The 13,664-nt window shown below is 31.2% G+C and overlaps 1 protein-coding gene and 1 pseudogene across 2 annotated transcripts; one reads left to right on the top strand and one right to left on the bottom strand.

Annotated features, from left to right (window-relative positions):
* Positions 1–326: 326 nt before the first annotated feature.
* On the bottom strand, positions 327–398 carry GGTG_20094 (annotated as a pseudogene). Its single transcript has one exon. The product of its transcript is annotated as a tRNA-OTHER (tRNA).
* A 4,024-nt stretch (positions 399–4,422) lies between these two features.
* Positions 4,423–5,024, top strand: GGTG_05052 (hypothetical protein; the record flags this gene model as incomplete). The annotated part of the gene is made up of 5 exons (XM_009222851.1): positions 4,423–4,440; positions 4,650–4,693; positions 4,783–4,831; positions 4,886–4,939; positions 4,989–5,024. 5 exons carry the CDS (start codon positions 4,423–4,425, stop codon positions 5,022–5,024), a joined length of 201 nt encoding a protein of 66 aa, XP_009221115.1.
* Positions 5,025–13,664: the final 8,640 nt, after the last annotated feature.

Here is a 13,664-nt window from a genome sequence, read left to right as displayed (position 1 = left end):
AAAATAAAAAATCGAAGCCGTCCTTAACGAAAAAACGCATTACCGCAAAAAAACAATATTTTGTTAAGTAAAAAGGCTAAAAAAACGAACATAACATATAAAAAAGTGCAACAAATTTTGGAAATTGCCAAAAAGCTTTGCAAAGGTATCGCTTAAAAAAAAGTTAGCAATAGCCCTAAAGCTTGCGAAACGCCCCAAATTCGGAAGAATTTGGTAAGCAAAGGAAAAAGGACACCACAGCATATCCAAGGGATAAGCTGGCAAGCTTAAGCAAAAAAGGATGCCGGAGCCTTCCCTTTACATGCATAAGACGAAAACTCCGATAAAGGTTGCACCGGGAGTTAAACCCAAATTTTCCCGTTACAAAAACAAATGCGCTACCATTGCGCTATACGACCAAAAAAAGTTGTTAAAAAAATTACAACTTATTAAACTAAAAAAAGGCCAGCGGGTTAAAGTTAAAATTAACCCTTAACGCTGCCCAGCCAAAAAACAAAGGAAAAAAGTTAGGTTAAGGCTAAAAAGCAAAACCAGCCACCGCTAAAGCAACGGCTTGCTTAGCTTTTTCCAATTTAACGCGCTTTAATTCCTTTACGCTATTAATGCCGCGGCAAATAATACGCATTATTTTTTTAAATTACAGGTTTTTTTAAATGCGCAAGCGCTAAACCCAATTGCTTTTAACACGCATTAATTTTTCAGTTTAACGGCAAAATCGCTTAGCAATAGTAAGCTTAGCGTTTAGCTTGGAATGTTATTTAGCAATTTTGCGTAATTAATTAAAAAAAACCCCCAAAACGTTGCACCAAGCACGCTTTAAACGAACGCATTCGGTATAACGAAAAAAATCTTTCGAAAATATTTAATAAAAAAAAACCAACGGCTTTACAAGCAAAACAAAAAGGCATTAAAATCGAAAAGTTAAAAACGGCAAATAACAAAGCGTACCGCTGGATAATTTTCCGAACCGGACGTTTTTAAATTTGCCCGAACATTTTGTTAAAAAAAGGGAACGGTTAAATAATAAAAAAAAAGTATTTACAATTAACAAAAAGGTAAAAAAATAATAATACGTAGCCAAAAGGGTTTGGCCATTAAAAGAAGGACTTAATGTTATAACCAATAACTACCTTTACTTAAAAGGAAGGGGTAGTACGGCACGAAACCCTTTATAAAGGGTAAAAGGTTACGTAACCACCTTGGGTTAATGGATTAAAAAAGCAGGAAAGGTAAACCACTAATCCGAAAAAGGATTAAAAAGGCTTACGGAATCGACCTTGTAAACCAACTAATCCACAACCCCAAAAGGGTAATTAATAAGGTATAAAAAGGAAGGGTTTTTTATTGTCCTAAGTAATTTTTAATTGGGGCTTCGGCATTAGTTAAACTTTAATTAGCTTCCAAATAACCCTTGGAGCAAGCATTTAAACCGCACCCAAATTACCTTATAAATCCCTTCAATTTGTTAAATTACGTGCTACTATTCGATACTCTTCCGGTGCCTTACCTTAAGAGCAGAGGCTTAACTGTAACAATTCGTTTTTTTCCGTTTTTTTTGGGCATAAATAAGGTTTTGTGTTTTATTGGAAATGTTAAAGGTTTAATTACCCCCTTTTTTAAATTTTTTTGTAATTGCTTTTTTAACTTTTTTTGTTGTTTAGGGTTAAGTTAATACAATTTTTGGTATTTAAATTGCGCATTCGGCTTTAATTTAATTTCGTAATTAAACGGCCCGTATTTTGGAAATACCGTTTTTAAGTTTTTTTGGAATAACCTTTAATATTTATGGTATTTCGGAAGTACGTTAATTAATTGTTATAGCTTTTGTTTAAATCCATTGTAAAGCGTTGTTATGGTTTTTTGTAATAAAATTTAAAGGTTGCTGCTTTGCTTTATCCTTATTAAAATACCTTTTTTCGGTTTTATTTTTACATTGCTTGCGGCCCGTAATTATTAAGCTTTTTTAATTGCTAGTAAAAGCTTTTATTAAAGGTTGTTATTTTTTTAATTAATTTTTAAATTATGCTTTCGTAATTACGGAATTTTAAAAACCACATTTTCGTTCCGTATTTCCAACGCGTTTAGCATTATTTAAAAAGGTTTGTTTTGGTATCGAAAATTAAAATAATTGGTTTTAATATGGATCCATTTGTTATTATATTTAATTGGCTTTTTTTTATTATCGTAAAAAAGTATAGCTTGTTTTTTTTGCCTACAGGAATACCGTATCGTAATATTGCTTGTAACGATACGTAATTGCTTTAAGCATTGCAATTAATTAAGGTTTTTAAGCAATAAAAGCTTTATTGCACCCGTATATAAAAATGTTGTTCGTTTGGGCTAATCGTTATTGCTAAAGTTTTTATTGTAAATAATTATTTTTTTGTAGCTTTAGTACAAATGGATTTTTTAATTTTTTGTTTCGAAATGCTTCGTTTAAAGCTTAAATAGGCTTGTTTTTTATTTTTTGCGTACTTTTACGTAATTTAAATTATTGGGGTTGCTAGGAAATTTATACAAGCTTTTTACGTTTTTGTTATACCGTATTAATATATATGGAAATTTGTATTTTATTTGCTATGCTTTGGCTTTTTGTATAATGTAGATTTAGCATTCCAATTTTTTGCATTTTTGCTATTTTAAAATTTTAGCAACGCAAAGCATAAGCTATTAAAAATTGGATTAAAACATTACTAATTTTCCGTACTTTTTGGTAATAAACCATTTGGGTAGCTATTACGTTAGCTTTGGTTTGGTAATAAGCTTATTGGTTTATTAACAAAGGAAAAAATTATTTCGAAGTTTTTAAACCAAGTATATTGCGCAATTTGTAAAAAAACATTTTTTTTAAAATAATTACAAATGCTTTTGGTAATTAAGCATAAAGCTATTATGGTTTTTTTTTAATGCTATTTCGCAACCTTTTAGCCCATTTTTGGTTATATATTTGCAACCGGATGTACTTTTGGTACGTAATTGGGTGGTTGCTATTAAGCTAATTAATAAAGCGCTTAAAGTTGTTTTTAGCTAATGTAATTTCGTAAAAAGTGCCGTTTTCGTTTAGTAAATTAACGTTTCCAAAGCGCCGTTAAACTTTAACTTTGCTTTAAGCTTTTTCGCCTTTTTAAAATTATTTAATTACGGTTTTTGGGCGTGCCGGGTGCAAACCTTTTTTTTGCTTTTGCATTGCAAGCCCGCTTTAACGGAACGTTTTGTAGCTAATTTAATTTAACATTGCTGCGCATGCATATGCTAAACCGTTGGATTGGTTGCGATTTAGCTCGTTTTTTTTAGCTAACGTTCGGTTTGTATTTAAAAATCCTGCAAATTAATGCTTTGGTTGCGTTTTAATTTGTACTTTCGTTGGTACCGTTTTTAGTACGCCGCCCGTATGTATTTTTGCGAAACGCGGGCGTTTTTAGCGTACCGGCGGAAGTTGCTTAAACTTTTTCCGTTGTTTTCTTTTTTAAATTTGCTGCTTTCGAACGTTATTCGTTCGTAAAAACTTTTGCTTGTTATTTAAGCTTTAATTGGTTTAAAAATAGCGAAATCCGGGTTTTAAAATTTTTTTACAACATTTTTTATAGTTAGCTCATTTTTTTTTTGCTGCTTTTTGGTTTAAAATTAAGGATTAAACTAGGTTTGGCCCAAAATTTTGGGTTAAGCTTTTATTGGGTTGCTTCGTTTTTAAGGTTTTTTTTTAACCGAAGTACCCGAAATTCCTTTTTGTTCCGCAGCGCGCAAAAGCTGCTCCCAAAGTATTTCGTTTCGTAATTTGGGGTTTTTCCAAAAGTTTTTGTTAATTTAAGTTTAATTGCTTTCGTTATTGGAATTGGCTGAATTATTGTTGCAAATTGCTATAAGGTTTTTTCGTTTAATTATAGCCAATCGTTTGCAAAAAAACCATTTTGTTGCATTTTTATTAAAATAGTAAATAACGCAATGGTTGTTAATGCATGCAATTTAAAAAAACGCCGGGCCAAAATAGCCGTTATTTTTTAAATTTATTGTTTTTTTCCTGGTTACCGCTGCTATTTTAAATTTGTCGTTTTAAAATACTTTTTTTTGTTCCTTTTTTTAAAAGCAATTTTTTTTAACGTGCTTAAATTATTTACATTAAAAATATTTGTTATTTTTAAAGGTTTGGAATTTGCGTTTCTTTTGCTTTTAATGCATAACGCCGGCGTTAAAATTTATAAGGTTAAAGTAATAACTATAAGCTATAAATTTGTTGCTGTCGAACCGTTGTTGCGGTTGGTTGCTTTATATTATAAATTTGGTTTTTTGGCTTTTTTTTTCCAAACGGCGCTTATATAGCTTATTGCTGGTTTTAACCACGATAGCAACGTATTTAACGAAAAATTCGGGTTGGTTAATTTTTAAAATTTCGTTTTTTACGTTATTTCGGAACTTATTGTACAAATGGGCCATTTTGGTTTGGTTAGTTTAGTTAAGCTTGTTAATAAAGCGTTGGAAATTGGAAACGTACCTTAACGTTGCGCTTTTTTGTTAAAATTAAAATATTTTTTTTCGGCAATTTGCTATTCGTTAACCTGGCCAAACACGTTAATAACCTTTTTTTCGAACCGGGTAAAGCTAGCGAAAATAATTTTGGTTTTTTTTTGCTTTTATTGTAATTTTTAAAAAAGTTTGCCCATACGGGTTCGAACCATTCCTTTACTTTATTTTTAAAGTAAATGGTTGCGTAAATAACCTTTTGTTTTTTAATTATAAATTAAATTTGGTAAAAAGCGAAATACTTTTAATATTTGGTTAAAAAAGCTTTAAAAGTGCCTTTTTTACCGTTGTACCGGTTAGGGGTAAGGAATTTGTAAGTTCGAACCGCCGTTTGTAAAACGCTAGCTTGTTGCTTAAATTGGGTAAGGTTTGCGGTTATAGCTATAAACGCGGCTTTAGCTTCCGTTACTTTTATTATATTGTAAGTTTTGCTTGCGTAGCTAAAATATTTGTTATTCCTTTTTGTAAAGGATTCGCCGCTTTTGGTTGCTATTGCTACTATTTAGTACCGGTTCGGGTGCTAAATAAAATTAATTAAAATGTTGCAATTAAACTTTTGCTTTTAAGGTAAAGTACCAAAAAAGTATCGAACAATAGCACGTATTTTAATAAATTAAAGGGGATTTACAAAATAACCTGGGTGCGGTTTAAATGCTTGCTTTAAGGGTTATTTAAAAGCTAACTAAAGTTTGATTAATGCCGAAGCCTTAGTTAAAAATTACTTAGGACAATAAAAAACCCTTTCCTTTTTATACCTTAATGCTTACTTTTTTGGGGACGTGGATTAATTGGCTTACGAAGCCGACTTTGTAAGCTTTTTTAAGCCTTTTGGATCGGTGGCTTACCTTTCCTGCTTTTTTAATCCATTAATTCCAGGTGGTTACGTAACCCTTTACCCCTTACGGGGTTTCCGTGCCGTGCCACCCTTCCTTCCTGGGCAAAGGTGGTTGTTGGTCGTAACAAGTAATTAATTTTAAATTTTTTTCGTTAATTTGTTACAATTAAAATTACAATTTCCTTTTGTTATATTGCTTTTGCAATATTGCAAAATTCCAATATTTTTAATTACTAATTAAGCTTTAATGCTTTAATAAATAATTTTAAAATGCTTTTTTTTCGTTCCCCAATAGGTTTGAATACCGCCAATATGCATTTGCCGCTATCCAAACGCTTAAGCCCGTTTGCCGTATTATTTGGAAATTTTTCCATTTTTTTTTAAATAAGCAATGGTATTTTTTACTACAACGTACGTTTAAAATGCAATAATTGCTTTAGCGTATTGCGTTAAGCATGCCCTTTACGAACTTTCCAAAATGTGTTACACTTTGCATATTTTTCGGGATTTAAATGTATTGCATTATTAATTTAAAGCGTTTTTTATATTATACCGTTTTTATTTAACTTTTTGTTTATAAGGTACGATATTTTACGGTTATTATAAACCGCTTACGGGTTTTTTTACGTTTTTCCCCAGTAGCTAACCGGTTTGGCACGTTTAAAACATTTTTTTAAGCCATTTTTTTGGCTTTTGTTATTCCTTTCCTGTAATACCCCCGTTTTTTCCGGGTATTTACCCGCTAAAGTCCGGTATTTTTTTATTTTGTAAATTTGCTTTTAATAAATTTGCTTTATACGCTTAAACAATTTTTTTCGTAATATCTTTTTTAAAAATTTACAAATTTTCCAATTCGTTATAACTTATTTATTTAACAAAGTATTTTCGTTTCCGCAAAAGCCCTTTATATTTTAGCAAAGCCTTTATTTTAAAGCGATTTTTTTTTTCGTTTTAATTTTTGGTTTTTTATTTTTTAGCTTTTCGCGGGGTTTTTTTTAAACGTTTGTAATAAATTTGCCGGAAATACGTTGTATATTCGGCAGCTTATAAAAAGTTTTAACCGGAACGTTAGCTTGGCCAATCCAACCATTTTTAAAATTTAAAAAGGTTTTAACCATTTATCCAATAGCTTTTTTAACGGTTTTTTTATTTTAATGTTTGCCGTATTTAATAATACCCAATTGCTTACCCCAAAAAGCACCGGGGTTTTGCTTTTATTATAGTACTTTTTATACGTATTATTCGCTTTTTTTAACAATTTTTTGGTTTGCTTTTTAATTATTTCCAAAGCCCCCGCTTTAACTTTAACCGTTGTTAAAGCTTTTTTTTAATTATTTAAAAGTTATAAAGCTTTTGCGGGTAAAACCTTATTAGCAAAAACGCCGGGGTTTTTTTGCAACCTTAAATGCACGCTCGTATTGTGCATTTACGCTGCTAAATGCAATAACAACGCCCAATCGTTTTGCTTTTTGCAGCAAAAGCACCGAAAGTAATGCTTTACTATTTGGTTCGTTCGTTCCGTTTGCCCGTTAATTTAAAAATGATATGCTATTAATAGCTTTTTTGCAACTTTTAAATATCCGGCAAAGGTTATTTAAAACCCGTTTGTAAATAATTTGTTCCAATTTAACACAATCCTTTTGGGCGTTTTTAATAACCCCTAAACGTATGCAAATAAAAAGTTTTTTAATTTTTTATTAATTAATTTCGTAAACGTTAAAATAAAAAAGTTATATTTAATAAATTGGTTAACCATTACCAATATTGCATTGCGCTTTTTACCGGCTTTATTTATTAACGTTAAAATTTTTTCGATAAAATCCATTAATAGCTTTTGTCCCGGGCGGTTTGGCACGGGCAAAAATGCTAGCAATCCGTAAAGTATTTATATTTTCGGCTTCGTTTGCTAGCATATTTAACACGTTTGCACGTATTTGCGTACGTTTTTAGCTATACCTAACCATTTAAATTTACCGTTTAAATTTTTTTAAAATTTTGGCCATGCTTTTGTAACCCTTTATTAAGTTATTGTATTATTTTTAAAGCATTGCCCGTTGCAACGGCGCTAAATTTGGAACCTAAACTTTTTTTTTATGTTTAAACAAACCGTTATTAATTTTTTAAACGTTGGGCTTGTTTTTTTAAATACCGCTTTAAACGAAATCGTTTTTTGCTTATATTTTAAAAATGCGCTGCAATGTTATTTTAATATTTTCGTTAATAATGGTTGTTTTAATTTGGGCTATTATTTTAAATTTAGCTAGCAAATTGCCTCGGAATTCCTTTTTTGCCATATCGGCTTTGCTATTTGCAAGCATATTTTGGGGGCGTTTTAACAATTTATTTGCAAAGTTTCGGTATTCCGGCTTTTATTTAATTGTAAAATCGTATTTCGTTAAATTTTCGAATTATTTCGTTTAGCGTTTTATTACCTTTTTTTCGTTATTATGTAAATATGGTTTAAATGGTTGGTAATTATTTTAACAATTTTTTGTAAGTAAGCCAAATAATGCCGTTACTTTTTAAAAGCTTTTACGATTGCCAATAATTTTAAATTAAAAATTGCATAACGCAACTTTCCTTATTGCAACTTTTTCGATATGTAAGTTACCAAATGTTACCGGCCGTTTTGTAATTGCAATAGCACCGCTTTTATTGCAAAAGCCAAAGCGTTAATCCGCACGCACAGCAATTTCGAAAGGTTAAAATGCACCAATACCAAAGCTTTCGTAAATAGCAACTTTAATTTGCAAAAAGCTTTTTTCGCAACATTTTTTAAATAAAATACGGTATTTTTGCTAAAAAAATTTGTTAAAAGCACAATAATTTTTGCGTAACCTTTTACAAATTTCCAATAATACCCCGTAAAGCTTAAAAATATTTGGATATTTTTAACGCTTTTTGGTATTTTCCACTTTAAAATTGCAATAACCTTATCCAACAAAATTTCGATCCCGAATTTGGTTATCCTAAACCCCAAAAAATCGATACTATCCGTTTTAAATTTGCATTTAACCGGGTTAACGTAAAGCTTAAACCGTTTAAATCGTTTTAGCACCGTTTTTATTGCTTTGCGGTGCTTTTTTTATATTTTCGAAAAAATAAGGATATCGTTTAAATATATAATGCAATTGCTATTAATTAATTTTCCAAACGCTATATTAATAAAGCTTTAAAACGTTGTTAAAACGTTGGCTAAGCCGAAAAGCATTATTAAATATTCGTAATGTTCGTATTTACAACAAAAAGCGGTTTTTTATTCGTTTTTTTTCCGGATTCGAATCCGGTAATAAGCATTTTTTAAATCTAATTTGGTAAAGTACTAATTTTTAAATACCCGGTTAAATATTTTATAAATTAACGGAAATGCTAGCCGGTTTTTTTTAGTAACTTTATTAAAATTTCGGTAATTAATACAAAAATAAAATTTTTTATCCTTTTTTAAAACAAATAAAATTTTAACGCCGGCGGGATTGGTTAAATGCCAAATCCAACCCTTTGCTATAGCTTTGTTAAAATACCCCCGGAAAGTTTTTAATTCCTTTTTGGATAAAAAATAAATGCTTCCGTAAAACGGTATCGTTTTTTTTCCAACTTAATCGCGTGGTTTTAATTTGTATGTTTTAACAAAAGGTTTAATTTATAAAGCTGCGCATATTTTGCAACCATTTTTTTAACCCATTCCGGAAAAGCTTTTAGCTTTTTCCCGGGGTTTTTCGAAATTTTTAAACGTGCAACCGTTAGTACGGTTATTGCTTGTTCCAATTAAACCAAATTTTTAGCTATTTCCAACAAAATTATTTTAATTTTTTTAATAATTACCAAAAATTTCCATTTTATATTTCCAAACCGGATTTTAATATTTTTTTGCTAAAACCAAAGCATGTTTAACGTAATGTTATACCCGGCCCAAAGCATTATTACGTAAAATATTATTAATTTTCGGGTTATTTCCTAATTATCCGTTATTTAAATTTTGCACTTTTTCCTTTTTTATGTAAGCATGCGCTTTTTGGTATCAAATTACGTTAAATGGCCCCCATTTAATACCGGTATTTTTTTTGCTTCCATTAACAAACAATTATGCATTAAATTAATGTTGCTTTTATTATTAACCAATGCTTTTAATTTTACCCGGCAACTGTTAATCCGTAAATATACTTTGGTTTTTTAACGCGTTTTAACCGCCGGGGCGCACTTTTAAATTTCGGTGCCCAAACGGTTAAATAACGGTATCGAATTGGGTAGCAATATTTTGCTTTTTTTAAAGCACGCCGGCCGGATATAGCTTAGCTTTTTACACCCGTAATACCGTATTTCGAGCTTTTTTCCCTTTGCTTTTTATATAATTGCTAAGCCAATGGGGTTTCCGGGTTATCCGTTCGTATTTTGCATATTGCAACAATATAACCCAATTGCCCGTATTTAAAGCAAATAACCGGCTTTTTAAAAGCTGGAATATTTGTATCCCCCGGGGTCCTTTTAAATTATTCCAATATTATTTCGGCTTTAAAAGCTTTGGTTTACAAATTTTCCATTATATAAAAAAGGCCGCCAAGCGTTACCCGTTTTTAAATTTTAAAGCGAAACCGGTTAAATAGTAATATTTATATATTTATACTTTATTTAATTTATAAGAAAGACCTTAATGCTATTGTTAAATGTTGCGTGGGGGAAACCTTTGGGTTTGGCCTAAAAAGGAAAACCTTGCGCTTACAAACCGGTGCCGGGTTGGTATTAAACCGCCGGCTCCGTTTATTGTGGTTTGTTCGATTGTTAATAAATGCTCCGGCAAAAAAGCGTTTTCGTGCCCCCGGCCAAAAAGGTATAATGGTAAAGTAAAGGTAAAGGTTAATATATGGAAAAATTATAAGGAAAACGTATAAAAAATGTGGTTTTAAAAAAGCGCTATTGTTTTGGGGTGGTTCCGGCGATTACCGTTAATGGGCAAAAGCTTAGCTAGCCGGGTAATTGTTGCGTAAGGTTAACGCTTTGCGTTTTCCGGCCCCGCGTTATGCTTTCGGGTGCGGTTTGTATTTGGTATGGTATAATTCGTTTTTTATTGTTATTTCCTTTTATATAATTAAGTATCGGTAATTATTTTTGTTAACGTTTTCGTGCGTATTTTTGTTAATTTAGTGCTTGGTTGCTTTTGTTAAAGTAACGGTGCTTTTTGTATTTGCCATTCGGGTGCTTGTAGCTTTATTAAGGGTAAATAATTATATTTGGAAAGTAATCGTGCTTTTTTTTGTTGGCGTAATGGCTTCGGGCAGGTTTGGAAAGGTTGCTTTTTCGTTGGTGCCTTTTTTTTATTTTATTTGCTTTTTTTTTTTTTTCCTTTCCTTTTTTCTTTTTCCCTTTTTTTCCTTTTTTACTTTTTCCTTTTTAACTTTTTTTTTTTTGGTGCAATGCTTCCTTTTTTTTAACCGTTACTTTTTTATTGCATTGCTTCCGGTTAATTTTTATCGCTCCAATTTTTTTTAACGCGCTTTTTATTTCCGGCGCTTAGTTGCACCTTTTTTTTTTCGTTTCCGGCCATTCCCAATTTTATTTTTAATTTTAATTGGTTGCAATGCTAATTAGCGGCTTTCCCTAAAAAAAAAGCACGGCCAAAGCCAATTTTGCCAAACGCGTTAGCCGCGGCGGTAACGGCGTTTGTAATGGTAATTGGGCGGTAGTTATTGCTTTTCCTTTTTCCAATCCCGTTGCTTTTAACGCTTTTTTTGCCCGGCCCGCTTTTTGTACTTTTCCGGTAAAAATGCTTAATAATAATAACGGTTTTTTTAGCGCTAGCAATAATAACGGCGGCAACGCGCGGGTTAACGTTAATTATATAATTCGTTTTTTTTTTGTTTTTTTGCCGCCAAATTGTTTTCGTTTTTTTGTTTTAATTTAATTTTTTCGTTTAATAATATAAATTTATAACCCGTAAAACGATAAACGCTTTAACGAAAATCCTTAAAAGCATTTTACTTTATTATTAAATAACGTAAATGCTTTTTTCGTTTTTTTCCCGTTTGCGTTCCGGCTAATTATTTAATTTTGCGCGTAATATTTGCGTAAATTGCATTGGTTATTTGCTTAATAATCCGGGTAAAAAGCAAAACGAAAAAAAACGATTTAATAAAATTACAATTTGTTATTTTAAAATTGGTTCGTTTTTTTTATAATTCCGGGTAATTTTTTTATTTATTAATTTGCTGGTTTTTTTAAATACGAACGCATTGTTTTATCGTTTTTATGCTAATTAAAATATTTGGTATAATACGGTAAATCGTTTTTTTTTTTTTTTCCGTTATTTGGCCGGGTTATTAACGTATTTTTTTTTAGCTTTACCCCGTTGTTATTAAAAAAGTTCGTGCTGCGGCCGTGCTTTTTGCTAAATATTATTAATTGCTTTTTAAAGCTAAAAATATGCGCAATTTCGGGTTAAATAATTGCTGCAAATATTTGGTAAATTGCTTTAATTTTATTGGCTTTTTATATTTTATCGGTTTGTTAACGGTATGGTACGGTATTAAACGGCTTACAACGCATTAATTGCTAAAGTTTATACATTCCGGCGTGCTAATAAAAACGGGCTTAACAAATTCGGGGTGCTTACCGGTGCTAGTTTTGCTTTTAGCCGTTTTTAAATGCTTTTTTTTTTTAACGCCGGGGTTTTTATAAATGCCGGTATTATTGGTTCGGAATTTGTACGGTTCCTTTCCGGCAATATAATATTAATGCTTTAAACCTTTGCCTTTTACGCTTTAAAAGCTTTTAACGCCTTATCGCGTACTAACGATGCTGCGGAAATTGTTAACGATTTAAAAGTTAAAAAATTTGCTTTTGCGCAAGCTTAGCAATTAATAAATGCCGGTCCTTTTTTGGTAATAATATTGTTTTCGTTGCTTTTGCATTTTTTAATTTATATAAATAATTAAATATAGCGGTTATAAAGTAAGGTAATAATAAAAATAATTTGGCGTTTTTTAACCGGGTATTGGAAATGGCGCGGGAAAGAATTCGTACGCGTTGGAATATGTAAAGCAACAATTCGTTTCCAAGCTTGTTATTGGATGCTATTGGGTATGGTTAAGCGTATAATCGTAACTTTTTTATACTGGGTTAATGGTTAAAATAATTGTATTTGGTTGTTAATTTGGCGTTGGGTTATTTATTTGGAACGGCTCGTTTTTTTAATGTTTGCGTTTTTAATCGGTCGTTCCTTTTTACCATTTTAAAATTGTTAAATTTGCTTATTTTAATTGCTAAACGTATTGCTAATAAAAAAGGGGGGCAAAAGGGGGCCGTTTTAATTCGTATCGATTCCGGTAATAATGCTTGTTTTTTGCTATTATCGTTCGAAATATGCTTTGCAATAGCTTGTATTTTTTTAGCCCGAACTTGTTTTTTACCTGGCATAAAAAGGGCATTTAGCAAGCAAATGGAATGTTGTTTTCCGTTGCCCGGTTTTATACGGGCAACGGGGCGTATGCACGTTAAAAACGTTTTTATTTTAAAGGAACGCTTTTAATCCTAATTTTTCCGTTTTTAATTAAATGGCTATTGCGCTTTAAGCTTTGGTAAATTTTTGGTATGCTTTTGGCATTAAACCGTTAAAATTAAATTTGTTTACGGGGGTTGCGGGCCGGAATGGGTTTGCTTTCGTTGCTATAGCGCGGATTTTTTTGCATTTAACGTTTTATTCGATTTTAAACCATTTTTTTTTTTTGCTTTCGATTCGTTAATTTTTGTGCTTTGGCATTGGCTTTTATTTTGGTTGCTTTTTAAATGGTTGCCGGGGCAAAGCCGGGCTTAAATTTAAAAGGTTCCAACGGGTTTTATTTTTGCGCTTACCGGTTTTTGCTTGCTAAATTAAATAAGTATGGTACCTTTATTTTTTTACAATGTTTTAGTTATTAAAAATATTGTTGCATTTTATTGGTGCCGGTTTGGATTACGTTTTTTATTCCAAATTTTTCCCATTTTTTTTTTGCTTTTAATACTTTTTCGTTTAAGTACAAATCGATTGGGGGGGTAAAGCATTTAATTTCGAAATTGGTTAGTAAAGTGGTTTTGTAAGCCCCGGCAATGGTTTTTAAATACGCGCGTTATTTTTTTTAAAATTATTTAACGGCGTTTTTTAAAGCGGCCCGTTGCCGGTATGGCTATATAAAAGGTTATTGGCCGCATGCCAAAGCCGTACGGTAATTACGTTATAAAAAAGCCTTTTTTTTTGCAAACGTATTGCTTTACGTTAACGAAATAAATTAAATAAGTGCTAGCTATTGGCTTTTTTTTGCTTGGCCTTTTTGGTTTTTTTATA

Source organism: Gaeumannomyces tritici (assembly GCF_000145635.1).
Source record: "Gaeumannomyces tritici R3-111a-1 unplaced genomic scaffold supercont2.2, whole genome shotgun sequence".
NCBI lineage: Eukaryota > Fungi > Ascomycota > Sordariomycetes > Magnaporthales > Magnaporthaceae > Gaeumannomyces > Gaeumannomyces tritici.
Note: the sequence above shows the minus strand (reverse complement) of the source record. Positions and strands in the feature narration are given on the sequence as shown.